General features: G+C 38.9%; 1 protein-coding gene across 1 annotated transcript in view; it reads right to left on the reverse strand.

The window, feature by feature from the left end:
- TBC1D1 (TBC1 domain family member 1) overlaps positions 1-19,744 on the reverse strand; it is an 872,759-nt gene that overhangs the window by 211,626 nt on the left and 641,389 nt on the right. The window contains exon 13 of the mRNA XM_053700277.1: positions 1,879-2,064. Within this exon, the coding sequence (XP_053556252.1) occupies positions 1,879-2,064 (186 nt within the window). The remainder of the gene's footprint in view (positions 1-1,878; positions 2,065-19,744) is intronic.

The raw sequence follows: 19,744 nt of genomic DNA on the forward strand, positions 1-19,744 counted from the left end.
GTCTTAGATAGCTAACCATTCTATCTGCATTTCTGTACATTCTTTCAATTCATATATAGCAATAAATTCTTTGAAATTTTGCAAAGACATCATTCCTTATGTGCTGAAAGGGAAGCTAGATATTTTTTTTTTTTTTTTTTTAAAGTGATTGAATAATTGATAAGAATCCAAACAAGTAAGATAAGATGTGCAAGAAAACAAATGAGATAAGGGAATAATCTGCTACACTAATGTGCAAAGATAATATAAATATCGACTCTTGTATCTCCAAACACAATAAATGGTTTATGGTTATATTTTGTGTTATTTTCTTCATCCATATTAAAATGAAGATAAAAAACTTTTCCTTGTTCCTGGTTGACTAAGCTGTTTTGCACTTACAAGCATCAGACTAAATACAAATTGCAACTAGCCCTTAGCAAACAGAAGCTAGTACACTCTGGGAGGCTGATGATATTTACTTTTAGTGACAATAACACAATGTTCATGGAAAACTACTGTCACAATTTGCTGTATTTGTAAAAATCTTTCAGATGTGAAGTGTGTGCACCTTTTATGGTGAGCCGGTACTGTTGTAATAAATAATGCACTAATCTGTTTTATACTTAATAGAAATAATTGCAATATGTATTATCCATCTATTTAAATTAATTTTACCTTTTATATTATTTATTTATTACTACAATTTGTGAAGTGCCCTTTAATTCCTTTCACAGCTTACAAGAAGGGGGCCTCTGCGTGAAGGTTTATCTTAGCCTAATGTCATAACCTAGGCAGGTTACTATTAGAGACAGTCTAGTCAAAATTAAACTTTCACGATTCAGATAGGGCATGCAATTTTAAATAACCTTCCAATTTACTTTTATCATTAAATTTGCTTTGTTCTCTTGGTAATCTTTGTTGAAAGTTAAACCTAGGTAGGGGTCATATGCTAATTTAAACCCTTGAAGGCCGCCTTTAATCTCATCGCATTTTGACAGTTTCACAGTTAGACAGCGCTAGTTTATGTGTGCCATATAGATAACATTGTGCTCACTTCTGTGGAGTCAGCACTGATTGGCAAAAAAAAAGTCTGTCAAAAGAACTGAGTCAGACTTGTTGGGGCCTAGATCAGTCAGAATGTAAGTTTCAAAGATGTCAGCTCCTGTATCACACTGGGGCAGGGCTATACTGAGAATTCCTAAGTGCTTATTATGCAAGAAAACAAGTAAGTTGTTTGCCGCTTGTTTTTTTACACAATCTGTTTCTTTTTAGGTTTACTTTGATTTAACATATTTGTTTTTACGAAAGGAGCACTGTTTAATATCCATAGAGACATTGAAGTCAAAACTAAATTTCATGATTCAGATATTAAGCAAATGCAAGAGTTCACATTAATACAAGACTGCGATTGGCTGATTGCTGGCACATGATACAGGAGGTATAAAAACTGAAATATAAATGGTCAGTTTTTCTGACAAATTTCAACATTTTCTTCAGTGTTATTACAGCCTTTTCATTATGCATTTGTTGATTATGCAATTCTACTGTATTCAATGGTCCTTTAGGTAGGAAATCTTCATTCAGATTTACAGAATAAAAACCTGAAAGGGGCTGATAACTCTATATTTTGAATCTATTTCTATTACCATTTTTGGTAAACTCATCTTGAATAGTACGCATAGTACGAGATCTTTAAAGAATGACAAGTTGTACCTATGCCCAGTGTGATCAGCTAGTAATGCCTGATCATGTATATTGCTTCTCACTTGTGACACGGCTGCACATGTGCAAAACATATTTAATCCTTGCTATAAACAAAAGCCTTTGGCATTGCTTAATTTCTAAAATCTTTCTTACAGCCTATAAGAACACTAATGCATAATGTGATGTGCAGACCTTGCAGTTTTTGGTTTTCTTTTTCCATCCTTAAGAGCAGAATTTGCTGTATAATCGCCTTCTTCCAAAGCTCTCGCAGCTCTTCTGGCGTCCGGTGTCTTACAGATACTGCAGTGCCAAATATGCTGTCTTCACAAACAGGCTGTAATGGGGATCTGGGAACAATGTCACCCAGTTCTGTACGATCTGCAAAAAAACCTGCATATTAGTTTTTAAAAGTAATCAGAATTACCTTTAGAAGTCAAGTTACATCACTGGAAATAACTTAAAAGGGCTTTCAAATCAAAACGTATTCCTCATAACTGTTTTAAGGGACACTAAAGTTTAGGGACACTAAACCCAAATTTTTTTCTTTAATGATTCAGATAGAGCATGCAATTTTAAGCAACTTTATAATTTACTCCTACTAGCAATTTTTTCTTTGTTCTCTTGCTATCTTTATTTAAAAAGCAAGAATTTAAAACTTAAGGGACACTGAACCCAATTTTTTTCTTTTGTGATTCAGATAGAGCATGCAATTTTAAGGAACTTTCTAATTTACTCCTATTATCATTTTTTCTTTGTTCTCTTGCTATCTTTATTTCTCTTGTAAGGTGTATCCAGTCCACAGATCATCCATTACTTGTGGGATATTCTCCTTCCCAACAGGAAGCTGCAAGAGGATCACCCACAGCAGAGCTGTCTATATAGCTCCTCATCTAACTGCCACTCCCAGTCATTCTCTTGCAGCTCTCGACAAGAAAGGAAGTAGCTAGAGAGATGTGGTGAATTTATTTAGTTTATCTTCAATCAAAAGTTTGTTATTTTCAAATGGTACCGGAGTTGTACTATTTTAGCCTCAGGCAGAAAGTAGAAGAAGAGTCTGCCTGTGGTCTTTGCTGATCTTAGCAGGTTGTAACTAAGATCCATTGCTGTTCTCACACATAACTGAAGAGAGAGGTAACTTCAGCTGGGGGAATGGCGTGCAGTGTCTTCTGCTATGAGGTATGTGCAGTTTAAATTTTTCTAGAGAAATGAATATGCTAGAAAATGCTGTTAATACCGGATTTATTTCAGGTAAGCCTGATTACAGTGATTTAATAACTACTAGTATCATGCTTGCTGTAAAGGGTAATATTCTTATTACTTTCTCACATTACTGAAAAATAAAAACATTTGCTGGAAGTGTTTAAACGTTTTTTTATACATATTGGTGATAAAACTTTATTGGGGCCCAGTTTTTTCCACATGGCTGGCTAGATTTTGCCTAGGAATAGTTTTGTTAGGCCCTTTCACTGTGAATACAGGTTGGGAGGGGCCTATTTTCGCGCCTAAATGCGCATTAGATTTTGCAGCTTGAGACATCCAGTTTCCCTGAAGGAGTCCCCTGAACACTTAGGACCTCTCTAAAGGGTTTTTGTGCCTTCCAAAGTCGTTGTATGGGCATGTAGGGCCACAGCAGAGCTGTGGCAGTTTGTTGTGACTGTTGAAAAACGTTTATATCGTTTTTTTGATCCGGTTTTGAAACTAAGGGGTTAATCATCCATTTGCAAGTGGGTGCAATGCTCTGCTAGTCTATTATACACACTGTAAAAATTTCGTAAGATTTACTGCTTTTTATCACTGTTTTTCAATTTCTGACATTTTTTGTTTCTCTTAAAGGCACAGTACCGTTTTTATTTTTTGCTTGTTTACATTTATCAAAGTGTTTTCCAAGCTTGCTGGTCTCATTGCTAGTCTGTTTAAACATGTCTGACATAGAGGAAACTCCTTGTTCATTATGTTTAGAAGCCATTGTGGAACCCCCTCTTAGAATGTGTACCAAATGTACTGATTTTACTTTAAGTTATAAAGATCATATTCTGTCTTTAAAAGATTTATCACCAGAGGAAACTGACAAGGGGGAAGTTATGCCGACTAACTCGCCACACTTGTCAGAACCTTTGACTCCCGCTCAAGGGACACCCGCTCAAGAGGCGCCAAGTACATCTAGCGCGCCCATGGCGTTTACTTTACAAGACATGGCGGCAGTTATGGATCATACCCTTACAGCGGTATTGTCTAAACTACCAGGGTTACAAGGAAAGCGAGACAGATCTGGGACTAGAAGAAATACAGAGTACTCTGACGCTTTAGTAGCTATGTCTGATATCCCCTCACAATATGCAGAAGCTGAGGCAGGAGAGCTTCTTTCTGTGGGTGATTTTTCTGACTCAGGGAAGATGCTTCAACCTGATTCTGATATGTCAACATTTAAATTTAAGCTTGAACACCTCCGCGTGTTGCTCAGGGAGGTTTTAGCTACTCTGGATGACTGTGACACCATTATAGTGCCAGAGAAATTGTGTAGATTGGATAAATACTATGCAGTGCCTGTTTACACTGATGTTTTTCCAATACCTAAGAGGTTTTCAGAAATTATTACTAAGGAATGGGATAGACCAGGTGTACCGTTCTCTCCCCCTCCTATTTTCAAGAAAATGTTTCCAATAGATGTCGCTACACGGGACTTATGGCAAACGGTCCCTAAGGTGGAGGGAGCAGTTTCTACCCTAGCTAAGCGTACAACTATCCCCGTCGAGGACAGTTGTGCTTTCCTAGATCCAATGGATAAAAAGTTAGAGGGTTACCTTAAGAAAATGTTTATTCAACAGGGTTTTATTCTCCAGCCTCTTGCATGCATTGCCCCGGTCACTGCTGCTGCGGCCTTCTGGTTTGAGTCTCTGGAAGAGGCCTTACAGGTAGAAACCGCATTGGATGATATACTTGACAAGCTTAAAGCGTTTAAGCTAGCCAATTCATTTGTTTCTGACGCCGTTGTTCATTTAACTAAACTAACGGCTAAGAACTCAGGTTTTGCTATTCAGGCGCGTAGGGCGCTATGGCTTAAATCCTGGTCAGCTGACATTACTTCAAAGTCTAAGCTTCTCAATATTCCCTTCAAGGGGCAGACCCTATTCGGGCCTGGACTGAAGGAGATCATTTTGGATATTACTGGAGGAAAAGGTCATGCCCTTCCTCAGGATAAGTCTAACAAATTAAGGACCAAACAAACTAATTTTCGTGCCTTTCGAAACTTTAAGACGAGCGCGGCATCAACTTCCTCTAATACAAAACAAGAGGGAAATTTTGCCCAGTCCAAGCCAGTCTGGAGACCTAACCAGGCTTGGAACAAAGGTAAACAGGCCAAGAAGCCTGCTGCTGCCTCTAAAACAGCATGAAAGATCGGCCCCCGATCCGGTAACGGATCTAGTAGGGGGCAGACTTTCTCTCTTTGCCCAGGCTTGGGCAAGAGATGTCCAGGATCCCTGGGCATTGGAAATTGTGTCCCAGGGATATCTTCTGGATTTCAAAGCTTCTTCCCCAAAAGGAAGATTTCACCTTTCACAATTATCTGCAGACTAGATAAAGAGAGAGGCATTCTTACATTGTGTTCAAGACCTCCTAGTTATGGGAGTGATCCACCCAGTTCCAAAGGAGGAACAGGGCCAAGGCTTCTATTCAAATCTATTTGTGGTTCCCAAGAAAGAGGGAACCTTCAGACCAATCTTAGATCTCAAGATCCTAAACGAATTTCTCAGGGTCCCATCTTTCAAGATGGAGACTATTCGAACCATCCTACCTATGATCCAGGAGGGTCAATACATGACTACCGTGGACTTAAAAGATGCTTATCTTCACATTCCGATACACAAAGATCATCATCGGTTTCTCAAGTTCGCCTTCCTAGACAGGCATTACCAGTTTGTGGCTCTTCCCTTTGGGTTAGCTACAGCTCCAAGAATCTTTACAAAGGTTCTGGGGTCACTTCTGGCGGTCCTAAGGCCGTGGGGCATAGCAGTAGCCCCTTACTTAGACGACATTCTGATACAGGCGTCAAATTTCCAAATTGCCAAGTCCCATACGGACATTGTTCTGGCATTCCTAAGGTCTCATGGGTGGAAAGTGAACGAAAAGAAGAGTTCTCTATCCCATCTCACAAGAGTTTCCTTCCTGGGAACTCTGATAGATTCTGTAGAAATGAGGATTTACCTGACAGAGGCCAGGTTGTCAAAACTTCTAAATTCCTGCCGTGTTCTTTATTCTACTTCTCGCCCTTTGGTGGCTCAGTGTATGGAAGTAATCGGCTTAATGGTAGCGGCAATGGACATAGTTCCGTTTGCCCGCCTACATCTCAGACCGCTGCAACTCTACATGCTCAGTCAGTGGAATGGGGATTACACAGATTTGTCCCCTCTACTAAATCTGGATCTAGAGACCAGGGATTCTCTTCTCTGGTGGCTATCTCGGGTCAATCTGTCCAAAGGTATGACCTTCCGCAGGCCAGATTGGACAATAGTAACAACAGATGCCAGCCTTCTGGGCTGGGGGGCAGTCTGGAACTCTCTGAAGGCTCAGGGGTCATGGACTCAGGAGGAGGCTCTCCTTCCGATAAACATTCTAGAACTAGCGATATTCAATGCTCTTCAGGCTTGGCCTCAGTTAGCGGCAGTGAGGTTCATCAGATTTCAGTCGGACAACATCACGACTGTAGCTTACATCAACCATCAAGGGGGAACAAGGAGTTCCCTAGCGATGTTGGAGGTTTCAAAGATAATTCGTTGGGCAGAGATTCACTCTTGCCACCTATCAGCTATCCATATCCCAGGAGTAGAGAACTGGGAGGCGGATTTTCTAAGTTGACAGACTTTTCATCCGGGGGAGTAGGTGCTCCATCCGGAGGTGTTTGCACAGTTGATTCAACGTTGAGGCAAACCAGAACTGGATCTCATGGCGTCTCGCCAGAACGCCAAGCTTCCTTGTTACGGATCCAGGTCCAGGGATCCCAAGGCAGCGCTGATAGATGCTCTAGCAACGCCTTGGTCCTTCAACCTGGCTTATGTGTTTCCACCGTTTCCTCTGCTCCCTCGTCTGATTGCCAAGGTCAAGCAGGAGAGAGCATTGGTGATTTTGATAGCACCTGCGTGGCCACGCAGGACTTGGTATGCAGATAGGGTGGACATGTCATCCTTTCCACCATGGACTCTGCCTCTGAGACAGGACCTTCTACTTCAGGGTCCTTTCAACCATTCAAATCTAATTTCTCTGCGGCTGACTGCTTGGAGATTGAACGCTTGATTTTATCAAATCGTGGTTTCTCCGAGTCGGTCATTGATACCTTAATACAGGCGCGAAAGCCTGTCACCAGGAAAATCTATCATAAGATATGGTGTAAATATCTTCATTGGTGTGAATCCAAGGGTTACTCATGGAGTAAGGTCAGGATTCCTAGGATATTATCTTTTCTCCAAGATGGTTTGGAGAAGGGTTTGTCAGCGAGTTCCTTAAAGGGACAGATTTCTGCTCTGTCAATTCTTTTGCACAAACGTCTGGCTGAGGTTCCAGACGTGCAGGCGTTTTGTCAGGCTTTAGACAGAATCAAGCCTGTGTTTAAACCTGTTGCTCCGCCTTGGAGTTTAAATTTAGTTCTTAAGGTTCTTCAAGGGGTTCCGTTTGAACCTTTGCATTCCATAGATATTAAGCTCTTATCTTGGAAAGTTTTGTTTTTAGTAGCTATCTCCTCGGCTCGAAGAGTTTCGGAGTTATCTGCTTTACAATGTGATTCCCCTTATCTCATTTTTCATTCAGACAAGGTAGTGTTGCGTACCAAACCTGTTTTTTTACCTAAGGTGGTATCTAATAAAAATATCAATCAGGAGATTGTTGTACCGTCACTGTGTCCTAATCCTTCTTCAAAGAAGGAACGTCTTTTACACAATCTTGACGTGGTTCATGCTTTAAAGTTTTATTTACAAGCTACTAAAGATTTTCGTCAAACATCTGCATTGTTTGTTGTCTACAAAAAAGGTAAATGAGAGGGCGCTAAAAGCTGAGAGAAACCAGCACACTTAATCAGCATTAATTAGGCATCCATAATGAAGAAAACAATACACCAAGTAATTTAAAAGGTTTACTATCAAAGATAAATTGCACAATATGCGGGACGTCTCCCTGCAAAGGATAAATATTACAAATAAAATAAATCAAAAGAAAAGTACTATATGGAATACCACCCTAAAAATTAAAAAATGTAAAAATGAAAAAATATCAAAAATCAAAAGACAAAAATCTAAAAAACAATATTGCTGGCTAAGAGAATATCCAATCAAAGGAAGCGTCAAATGTTCCTCTTTATTGCTGTGGGATCCAGTGTGTATCAGTGTTGGAAAGCAAATGTTGCTAGTTAGAAAGTGTCAATATAGTAGTTACTCCTTATGTTTGTATCAACTCTTCAAGTGTTAACACATATTGCAATTATTTCCCATAATCTTATGTGTAGGCCAAAATACTGCTTCAGTATATGCAGAATGTGCAGTAGGTGAAACTTTGTTTATCAAAAAGGTATATTTGGATCACTTCAGATAAATGAGTATTGACTCCGTGAGCCTTGTTCGTCAGTCACTAATTATTAGTATTGTATACACTTCTCACCTTAACAGCCTGCTATATGTCAGTTTACTTAGAAAAACGACTTATACTTTTTACCGGAACTTTTCCTCGCCAAGCGCGATGACACTCTTGAACGGCTGTGTGCCAGATGATCACTTTTGACAGGCAGCTTGGGGTAATACCGGAATCTTTTCTTGGGAAGACCATTTTCTCAACACACATGAATTTGGCGCGGACCTCGTGCTCTTCAAACGGTACATAGATGACATTCTAATTATATGGCGAGGATCCGAAGATAATTTAAAACTCTTCTTTCAAGCAATGAACATCAATGATAGAGGTCTACACTTTACCTATGAGTATAGTAGGACCTCTATCTCGTTTTTAGATCTAGAACTATTTATAGATGATGGCAATATTGCAACCAGAACATTTTTAAAAAAAGTTGATTGCAATAATTACGTGCATAAGAAAAGTTGCCATCATAAGAGATGGAAAGAAAATATACCAACAGGACAATTTCTTAGAATTAAGAAAAATTGCTCTAGACAAATTGATTTCCAGACACAGACTAATATCTTGCAACAAAGATTCCATGATAGGGGTTATTCAGAGCAAGAACTGGAAGGAGCCATTAATAGAGCAGCAACAACAGAAAGAAGCACTCTTCTACAATATAAAGATAAAAATATGTCCAATATCCAAACTGATAATAATGAATACAATGTAGCATTCATTACTGACTATAGTGAAAACCATCAAACAATAAGGAAAGCAATCAATAGACATTGGCACATAGTCAAAAAAGATCCTCTAATAGGAGATATGGTAGCTTATAAACCGAAAATTATATTTAGGAAAGCAAAAAACTTAAAACAAATTTTGGCACCTAGTGAACTAAAGAAAGAGGGCACTAGTTTAATTGATCGAGATTTGCAAGGCCACAACCTAAAAGGGTTCTTCCCCTGTCATCTGTGTAGGGCTTGCAGATACAGCAATAAAAGTAGCAAGGTTCATATAGCAAGAACAGGAGAAGATTACAACATTAAAGACATTATTAGATGCTCACAAAAAGGGGTGATATACCTTATTAAATGCTCTTGTAATTTATTCTATATTGGTGAAACCACTAGAATGCTACGAGATAGGATTAGAGAGCATCTCTGCAACATCGAAAAGGGTAATCTGGATACCCATCTCTATAAGCATTTTAGGGAAACCCACAATAATAGTCTGCAACACTTCAAATTTTGGGGTATACATATAGTGAGAGGAGACTGGAGAGGGGGCAATTTTGAAAAAAAGTTATTAAAGAAGGAATCTGAGCTTATATATCAATTTGACACCCTCCATCCAAGAGGTCTAAATTCAGAAATGGACCTATCACCATTTCTAGGAGTCTAAAAGCAAGAGAGGCCCCCCAAAATTATAGACTATATGTGAAGTATAAGCCCAAAGTGACCAATCCACATCTACTGTTTTTTATATACAACTAATTCTCCCAAATTTCTAATAATATGTACTACAGAGAAAAAAACAAAAAAACACAATTTTATGACAAAGCCAGGCATGGACAATTTAATAGTACTGCTATATATCTTGAAATGTGCCTCCAGGAGGACAAATTCTAATAAATAAAGTCCATAAAAGATATCACATTTAGAAGTTAGTAAAGAATACAGAGTTCAATCTGATTACTAACTCCTTTTATTTAGAATAATTTGTTTAGACTATGGAATACCACCTAATGGAATATACCACCCTAATAATGTTTTTCTGTTAATGTATTTTGCACTTTATACTTCAAATAGTATTTTGAAGAAAAACTTTAATGTACGGATATAACCCATGTCAAATAATCGAAATTCCCTGGGGCCAGTAAAAACCTACAGAAATTCTTTTAAAGACTAATATTCAAATGTTGCAGCAAAAAAGTTTTGCTCTGTAACTCTACATACCACCTTAACAAGCAACTCACCTTAAGATCTAATTGAGGAAAATGATCATCCAATCAAAACACAGCAGCGGATTTTTAAACATGAGTTCCGGGAGCAACTGTCATCTTGAGAAAGCCCATCTACACGGGTGAAACGCGTAGAGAAAGAGAGTTGCTGACCCTGTCAAGAACTTACAACTAGGTACCTAGTAGATTACCCGCGCGTGAAATACGCTAAGAGCGGAGGTTGCTTCACAATATCAGCTCAGCTGATTACCCTTTTGCTACAGCTGCATATAACCAACGGAGGTGAAAATCTCGAAAGACGCTGACTGGAGAGGTAACGGTTTCGGAGAAGAAAAGATTCCGGCATTACCCCAGCTGCCTGTCAAGTGTGGTCATCTGATACATAGTTGTTCAAGATTGTCATCGAACTTGGCGAGGAAAAGATTCCGGTATTACCCCAAGCTGCCTGTCAAAAGTGATCATCTGGCACACAGCCGTTCAAGAGTGTCATCGAGCTTGGCGAGGAAAAGTTCCGGTAAAAAGTATAAGTCGTTTTTCTAAGTAAACTGACATATAGCAGGCTGTTAAGGTGAGAAGTGTATACAATACTAATAATTAGTGACTGACGAACAAGGCTCACGGAGTCAATACTCATTTATCTGAAGTGATCCAAATATACCTTTTTGATAAACAAAGTTTCACCTACTGCACATTCTGCATATACTGAAGCAGTATTTTGGCCTACACATAAGATTATGGGAAATAATTGCAATATGTGTTAACACTTGAAGAGTTGATACAAACATAAGGAGTAACTACTATATTGACACTTTCTAACTAGCAACATTTGCTTTCCAACACTGATACACACTGGATCCCACAGCAATAAAGAGGAACATTTGACGCTTCCTTTGATTGGATATTCTCTTAGCCAGCAATATTGTTTTTTAGATTTTTGTCTTTTGATTTTTGATATTTTTTCATTTTTACATTTTTAAATTTTTAGGGTAATATTCCATATAGTACTTTTCTTTTGATTTATTTTATTTGTAATATTTATCCTTTGCAGGGAGACGTCCCGCATATTGTGCAATTTATCTTTGATAGTAAACCTTTTAAATTACTTGGTGTATTGTTTTCTTCATTATGGATGCCTAATTAATGCTGATTAAGTGTGCTGGTTTCTCTCAGCTTTTAGCGCCCTCTCATTTACCTTTTTTGTTGAGTTTTATAATTTTGCCATCTAGGGGAGGTGGCAGGAGAGTGGCTTAGATAAACCTTTGGATTTTAGCGCTGTATTATTCTTTTCTATTCTTGTTTGTTGTCTACTCTGGACAGAGGAGAGGCCAAAAGGCTTCGGCAACTTCTCTTTCTTTTTGGCTAAGGAGTATAATACGCTTAGCTTATGAGACTGCTGGCCAGCAGCCTCCTGAAAGGATTACAGCTCATTCTACTAGAGCGGTAGCTTCCACATGGGCTTTTAAAAATGAGGCTTCTGTTGAACAGATTTGTAAGGCGGCGACTTGGTCTTCGCTTCATACTTTTTCAAAATTCTATAAATTTGATACTTTTGCTTCTTCGGAGGCTATTTTTGGGAGAAAGGTCTTGCAGGCAGTGGTGCCTTCCGTTTAAGCACCTGCCTTGTCCCTCCCTTCATCCGTGTCCTATAGCTATGGTATTGGTATCCCACAAGTAATGGATGATCCGTGGAGTGGCAGTTAGAGGAGGAGCTATATAGACAGCTCTGCTGTGGGTGATCCTCTTGCAGCTTCCTGTTGGGAAGGAGAATATCCCACAAGTAATGGATGATCCGTGGACTGGATACACCACAAGAGAAATACATTTATCAGGTAAGCATAAATTTTGTTTTTAAAAAGATGGCATCTAAGCTTTTTTTGGTTCAGTACTCTGGACATCAGTTTTTTATTGGTGGATGAATTTATCCACCAATCAGCAAGAACAACCCAGGTTGTTCACCAAAAATGGGCCAGCATCTAAACTTACATTCTTGCATTTCAAATAAAGATACCAAGAGAATGAAGAAAATGTGATGAGTAAATTTGAAAGTTGCTTAAAATTTCATGCTCTATCTGAATCACGAAAGAAAGAATTTGGGTTCAGTGTCCCTTTATGAGCCGGCCCATTTTAGATTCAGTACCCTGGATAGAGCTTGCTTATTGGTGGCTACATTTAGGAAACCAATAAGCAAGCATAACCCAGGTTCTCGACCAAAAATGGTCCGGCTCTTAAAGGGACATTATACACTCATTTTTTCTTTGCATAAATGTTTTGTAGATGATCTATTTATATAGCCCATAAAGATTTGTTTTTAAAATAAATGTATAGTTTTGCTTATTTTTAAATAACATTGCTCTGATTTTCAAGCCCCAAAGTTTTATGTGAATACTGTCAGCTACCTTCTCCAGCTTGCTCCTGTTTGTGTAAAGGGTCTTTTCATATGCAAAAGAAGGGGGAGGGGGAAGTGTCTTATTTGCCACTTGCAGTGGGCTTTCCAGCTGCCTTTTCAACAGAGCCAAACTGACAGCTTCTAAGTAAGTTTTTAAACAGTTTTATACTGGATTTTTATATCAGTATCTGTGCATCTTATTCTTTATAGTAGTGTCTATTACATGCAGTTATATGAAAATGAGTGCATACTGTCTCTTTAAGCTTTACAGTCCTGCTTTTTAAATAAAGATAGCAAGAAAATGAAGAAAAATTGATAATAGGAGTAAATTAGAAAGTTTCTTAGAATGGCACACTCTATCTGAATCATGAAAGAAAAAAATTGGGTTTATTGACCCTTTAAACTTTCATGATTCACATAGAGGATGCTGGTTTAAGAGACTTCAATTTACGTACATTATCAAATAGTGCAGTCTTTTTATTTGCACACAGTAATCCAATGATGAGGCATATATGTGAAGCCACTAATCAGCAGATAGTAGTGCATAGCTCCTGAGCCTATGTAGGTATGCTTTTTAACAAAGGATACCAAAAAACTAAGCAAATTAGGTAACAGAAGTAAATTAGAAAGTTGTCTAAAATTGTATGCTCTATCTCAGGGGTTTTCAAACCTAACCTCAGGATTCCCTAACAGGCCAGATTTTCAGGATTGCCTTGCACGAGAGCAGGTTAATAGCAATGTTTACTAATAAGCGTATTATTTCACCTGTGCTCCCGTTCAGATATCCTGAAAATCTGGACCGTTAGGAGGCCTGAGGACAGGTTTGAAAAACCCTGCTCTATCTGAATCATTTAAGAAAAATGAAGGGTTTAATGTTCTTTAATTATGGTAAGTGTGTGGGTGTGGGGTTCAGAATAATGGCTGCCAAGCTCCAGCCACTGATGACATCACAATCTGGGCTGCATCTATGCACTCTGCTGAATAGCATTGACAGCCTGTTGAATCCAACTAGTGAGCCTTTTTTTTGATTGGAAGCAATATGTAGCCCAGATTGTGATGTCTTGATGTCTTCAGTGGGTGGAGCTTGGCAGCCATTTTAAACTGGCCAGAAACCATATTAATTTCAAAATAACAGTTTTACCGTTCCTGCTTCATGATATAGAAAGGGTTGAAGGAGGCAATTTGCAGCTTAATCTAAGGTAAGACTTTAAGATGACTAAGGTGTAGACTGTCCCTTTAAGTTTATATTTTGACTTTCCTATCCCTTTAATTTTGACTTAAAGGGACAGTCTACAATATAATTTTTATTGTTTTAAAATATAGATAATCCCTTTATTACCCATTCCTCAGTTTTGCATAACCAACAGTTATATTAATATATTTTTTACCTCTGTGATTACCTTGTATCTAAGCATCTTCTGACAGCCCCCTGATCACATAACTTTTTATTTATTATCTATTGACTTGCATTTAGTACTGTGTTGTGATAAATCTTAAATAACTCCTCCGGCGTGAACACATTGTTGTCTATATGGCCCACATAAACTAGCAGTCTCCTGTTGTGAAAAGCAAATAAACAAGCATGTGATTAAAAGGCAGTCTATAGAGCCTTTGAAACAGGCAGACATTTAGAGGTTTAAATGTTATTAAGTATATTAATATATCAATGTTGATTTTGCAAAGCAGGGGAATGGGTAGCAAAGGCATTATCTATATTTTTAAACAATAACAATTTTTAGTGTAGACTGTCCCTTTAAATGCCACTTATAGTCATGTCTGCAATGTGTACATTCAAAATACAAATAGAAGCATGTTTGTAATATTCATGTTTATTTTCAGGAAATATCACCTCAGATCAGTTCACAAGAACAGAGGCGTAACTAGAAACCACAGGGCGCAGGTGCAAAAATCTAAGAAGGGCCCCCACCCCCCCAAAAAAACCACAAAAAAATGTGAATCAGATTACATGTCTGCAAAAGGAGGCACCCTGTGCTCACAGTCTGTGAGATGGTCTGACCCCCTATTACTGTATATAGTGACACTATTTAACCCACCAGTACTGTATATAGTGAGTTAGTGACACAGTCTGTAATCTGCCGGTGAGATGGCTGGCCTGACCCTACCTGCCCCAGTACTTTATAAAGTGACCACAGTAGTCTGTGACATGGTCCAGCCCCCCCGTACTGTATATAGTGGTACTGTATAGTGACACTGTTTACCCCCTCCCCCCATGCTGTAGTAACAAGGTCTGTAATTTGCTGGTTCCACAAACATACACACACACACACACACACACATACATAAATACACACACAGTCACATAAATATACACACACACACATACATGCAAATATACACACACATTCACATACATATACATACATGCACATGCATAAATACACACACACACATGCACACATACATGCATAAATACACACACAGTCACATACATACACACACACACATGCATAAATACACACACAGTCGCATACATACACACACACACACACATAAATACACACACAGTCGCATACATACACACACACACACACATACATGCAAATATACACACACATTCACATACATATACATACATGCACATGCATAAATACACACACACGCACACATACATGCATAAATACACACACAGTCGCATACATACACACACACATACATGCATAAATACACACACAGTCACATGCATACACACACACACATACATGCATAAATACACACACAGTCGCATACATACACACACACATACATGCATAAATACACACACAGTCGCATACATACACACACACATACATGCATAAATACACACACAGTCACATACATACACACACACATAAATGCATAAATACACACACAGTCGCATACATACACACACACATACATGCATAAATACACACACAGTCACATACATACACACACACATACATGCATAAATACACACACAGTCGCATACATACACACACACATACATGCATAAATACACACACAGTCACATACATACACACACACATAAATGCATAAATACACACACAGTCGCATACATACACACACACATACATGCATAAATACACACACAGTCACATACATACACACACACATAAATGCATAAATACACACACAGTCGCATACATACACACACACATACATGCATAAATACACACACAGTCGCATACATACATACATACACACAAACACATGCACACATAAACACCAATGGGTAAAACAGAAAGACTAACCCCTGTAGTCAGAGACACTAGTGAAGCATCATGTTACACTCACATGATATCAGTGCAGGCAGTGGCAGGTCAACGTCATTTATTAAAAATTTTGACCTATGCACCCCCTGTAGTTTCCCCCCTGCATAAGAACTAAGGACAGGCAATGGGTAAATGCCACCTATATAGTGCACAAACTATTACACAACATGAGGAACATAGTCCCTGTTAATATTTAACAATAATACAATGCTGGTCAAGCAACTAACACATTTCAGAGGTCAAACTGCTAGTTAAATACTAGGCTGTCTGTCTGGCATAAGCAATGTCTAAACGACGGATGAAAGTGCAAACAGTAGCAGATCGGCTCTTGTTTTGTTTATGACAATGTTATTTTGTTATAATATTTAGTTGTTTTTTCAAGTTTTTGAAGTTCAATATTTTTACAGGCAAATTGTAGCCCTTTTTTTTTTCAAAATCTATTTTTTGTTTGTTAAAATATACATGTTCCTGTCATGTATAAGCTAACATTTTCCTGCCAGGTCTGCAGAATCAAATAACTATAGCGCTGTACAGAGCCTACCTATGTATCAGGATGGATAACAAGTCAATGATTTGTTAAAACAAATTTGGAAGAAAAAAAAATCTGAATTTTTATTATGATTTAAATCTGATTTTTTTTATATTTTTAAATAAAATGCTCTTTGAAGAACAATCTATCTAAAGATAGTTTATATTTAAGATACATTATAATCTAAAGGTTATTCATCCTGAAATATATATATATATATTTTTTGGGTAAATTAATTCAGTTAATCTCATGCTCTCCCAGAGGTTTCTGTTAGGTTGTTTTGGGCAATTTTTCTGTCTTGAAGATAATAATCACATATTATTGGTTTTGTAGTTGTTCTCAAAAATGTGAATTTGTGTCTGCAGAAATGACATCTTCACTGCAAATAAATGTTATAAAATTAACTTACAGAGTGAAGAAATAAACCTTAAAAGGAACATAATCATGAAAGAAAAATTGGGGTTTCAGATAGAAGATACAATTCTCAGATTTACTTTTTTACTATAAACAAATTAACTTCAATCTCTTGGTATCCTTTGTTAAATGAGAGCAATGATGTACTGTGGCCTAGCTGAACACAGTAGGTGAAACAGTGACAAGAAGCTAACTCACAGTAGTGTTGCTTCTCAGCCTACCAATGTATGTTTTTCAACAATGGAGTGAGGCAAATTAGATAAGAGAAGTAAATTGGTAAATTGTTTAAAAACAGAATTTATGCTTACCTGATAAATTACTTTCTCCAACGGTGTGTCCGGTCCACGGCGTCATCCTTACTTGTGGGATATTCTCCTCCCCAACAGGAAATGGCAAAGAGCCCAGCAAAGCTGGCCATATAGTCCCTCCTAGGCTCCGCCTACCCCAGTCATTCGACCGACGGACAGGAGGAAATATATATAGGAGAAACCATATGGTAACGTGGTGACTGTAGTTAGAGAAAATAATTCATCAGACCTGATTAAAAAACCAGGGCGGGCCGTGGACCGGACACACCGTTGGAGAAAGTAATTTATCAGGTAAGCATAAATTCTGTTTTCTCCAACATAGGTGTGTCCGGTCCACGGCGTCATCCTTACTTGTGGGAACCAATACCAAAGCTTTAGGACACGGATGAAGGGAGGGAGCAAATCAGGTCACCCAAACGGAAGGCACCACGGCTTGCAAAACCTTTCTCCCAAAAATAGCCTCCGAAGAAGCAAAAGTATATAATTTAAAAAATTTGGTCAACAGGAACCTCATTCTTGAAGGCCCATGTGGAAGCCACAGCCCTAGTGGAGTGAGCTGTGATACTTTCAGGAGGCTGCCGTCCGGCAGTCTCAAAAGCCAATCTGATGATGCTTTTAAACCAAAAGGAAAGAGAGGTAGAAGTTGCTTTTTTACCTCTCCTTTAACCAGAATAAACAACCAACAAAGAAGATGTTTGTCTAAAATCTTCAGTAGCCTCTAAATAGAATTTTAGAGCACGGACAACGTCCAAATTGTGTAACAAACGTTCCTTCTATGAAACTGGATTCGGACACAAAGAAGGTACAACTATCTCCTGGTTAATATTTTTGTTGGAAACAACCTTCGGAAGAAAACCAGGCTCAGTACGTAAAACCACCTTATCTGCATGGACCAGATAGGGCGGAGAACACTGCAGAGCAGATAACTCAGAAACTCTTCTAGCGGAAGAAATTGCAACCTAAAACAAAACTTTCCAAGATAATAACTTAATATCTACGGAATGTAAGGGTTCAAACGGAACCCCTTGAAGAACTGAAAGAACTAGATTAAGACTCCAGGGAAGAGTCAAAGGTCTGTAAACAGGCTTGATTCTAACCAGAGCCTGAACAAACGCTTAAACGTCTGGCACAGCTGCCAGCCTTTTGTGAAGTAAAACAGATAAAGCAGAGATCTGTCCCTTCAGAGAACTCGCAGAAAATCCTTTCTCCAAACCTTCTTGTAGAAAGGAAAGAATCTTAGGAATTTTTATCTTGTTCCATGGGAATCCTTTAGATTCACACCAACAGATATATTTTTTCCATATATTATGGTAAATTTTTCTAGTTACAGGCTTTCTAGCCTGAATAAGAGTATCTATTACAGAATCTGAAAACCCACGCTTTGATAAAATTAAGCGTTCAAACTCCAAGCAGTCAGTTGGAGGAAAACCAGATTCGGATGTTCGAATGGACCCTGAATAAGAAGGTCCTGTCTCAAAGGTAGCTTCCATGGTGGAGCCGATGACACATTCACCAGGTCTGCATACCAAGTCCTGCGTGGCCACACAGGAACTATCAAGATCACCGAAGCCCTCTCCAGATTGATCCTGGCTACCAGCCTGGGAATGATAGGAAACGGTGGGAATACATAAGCTAGGTTGAAGATCCAAGGTGCTACTATTGTATCCAATAGAGTCGCCTTGGGATCCCTGGATTTGGACCCGTAACAAGGGACCATGAAGTTCTGACGAGAGGCCATCAGAACCATGTCTGGAATGCCCCCTAATTGAGTTATTTGGGCAAAGATTTCCAGATGGAGTTCCCACTCCCCCGGATGCTCCTCCATCGCCAGGGAACTCCTTGTTACCCCCTGATGGTTGATATATGTAACAGTCGTCATTATGTCTGATTGAAACCTTATGAATTTGGCCTTTGCTAGTCGAGGCCAAGCCTTGAGAGCATTGAATATCGCTCTCAATTCCATTATGTTTATCGGGAGAAGAGAGTCTTCCCGAAACCATAGACCCTGAGCTTTCAGGGGTTCCCAGACCGCGCCCCAGCCCACCAGACTGGCGTTGGTCGTGACAATGACCTACTCTGGTCTGCGGAAGCTCATTCCCTGTGACAGGTTGTCCAGGGTCAGCCACCAACGGAGTGAATCTCTGGTTATTTGATCTACTTGTATCGTCGGAGACAAGTCTGTATAATCCCCATTCCACTGTCTGAGCATGCACAGGTGTAATGGTCTTAGATGAATTCGTGCAAAAGGAACTATGTCCATTGCCGCAACCATCAAACCTATTACTTCCATGCACTGCGCTATGGAAGGAAGAAGAACAGAATGAAGTACCTGACAAGAGCTTAGAAGTTTTGATTTTCTGGCCTCTGTCAGAAAAACCTTCATTTCTAAGGAAACTATTATTGTTCCCAAGAAGGGAACTCTTGTTGACGGGGACAGAGAACTTTTTTCTATGTTCACTTGCCACCTGTGAGAACTGAGAAAGGCTAGGACAATGTCCGTATGAGCCCTTGCTTTTGACAGAGACGACACTTGAATCAGGATGTCGTCCAAGTAAGGTACTACTGCAATGCCCCTTGGTCTTAGCA

Source organism: Bombina bombina, chromosome 2 (genome assembly GCF_027579735.1).
Source record: "Bombina bombina isolate aBomBom1 chromosome 2, aBomBom1.pri, whole genome shotgun sequence".
Taxonomy (NCBI): Eukaryota; Metazoa; Chordata; class Amphibia; order Anura; family Bombinatoridae; genus Bombina; species Bombina bombina.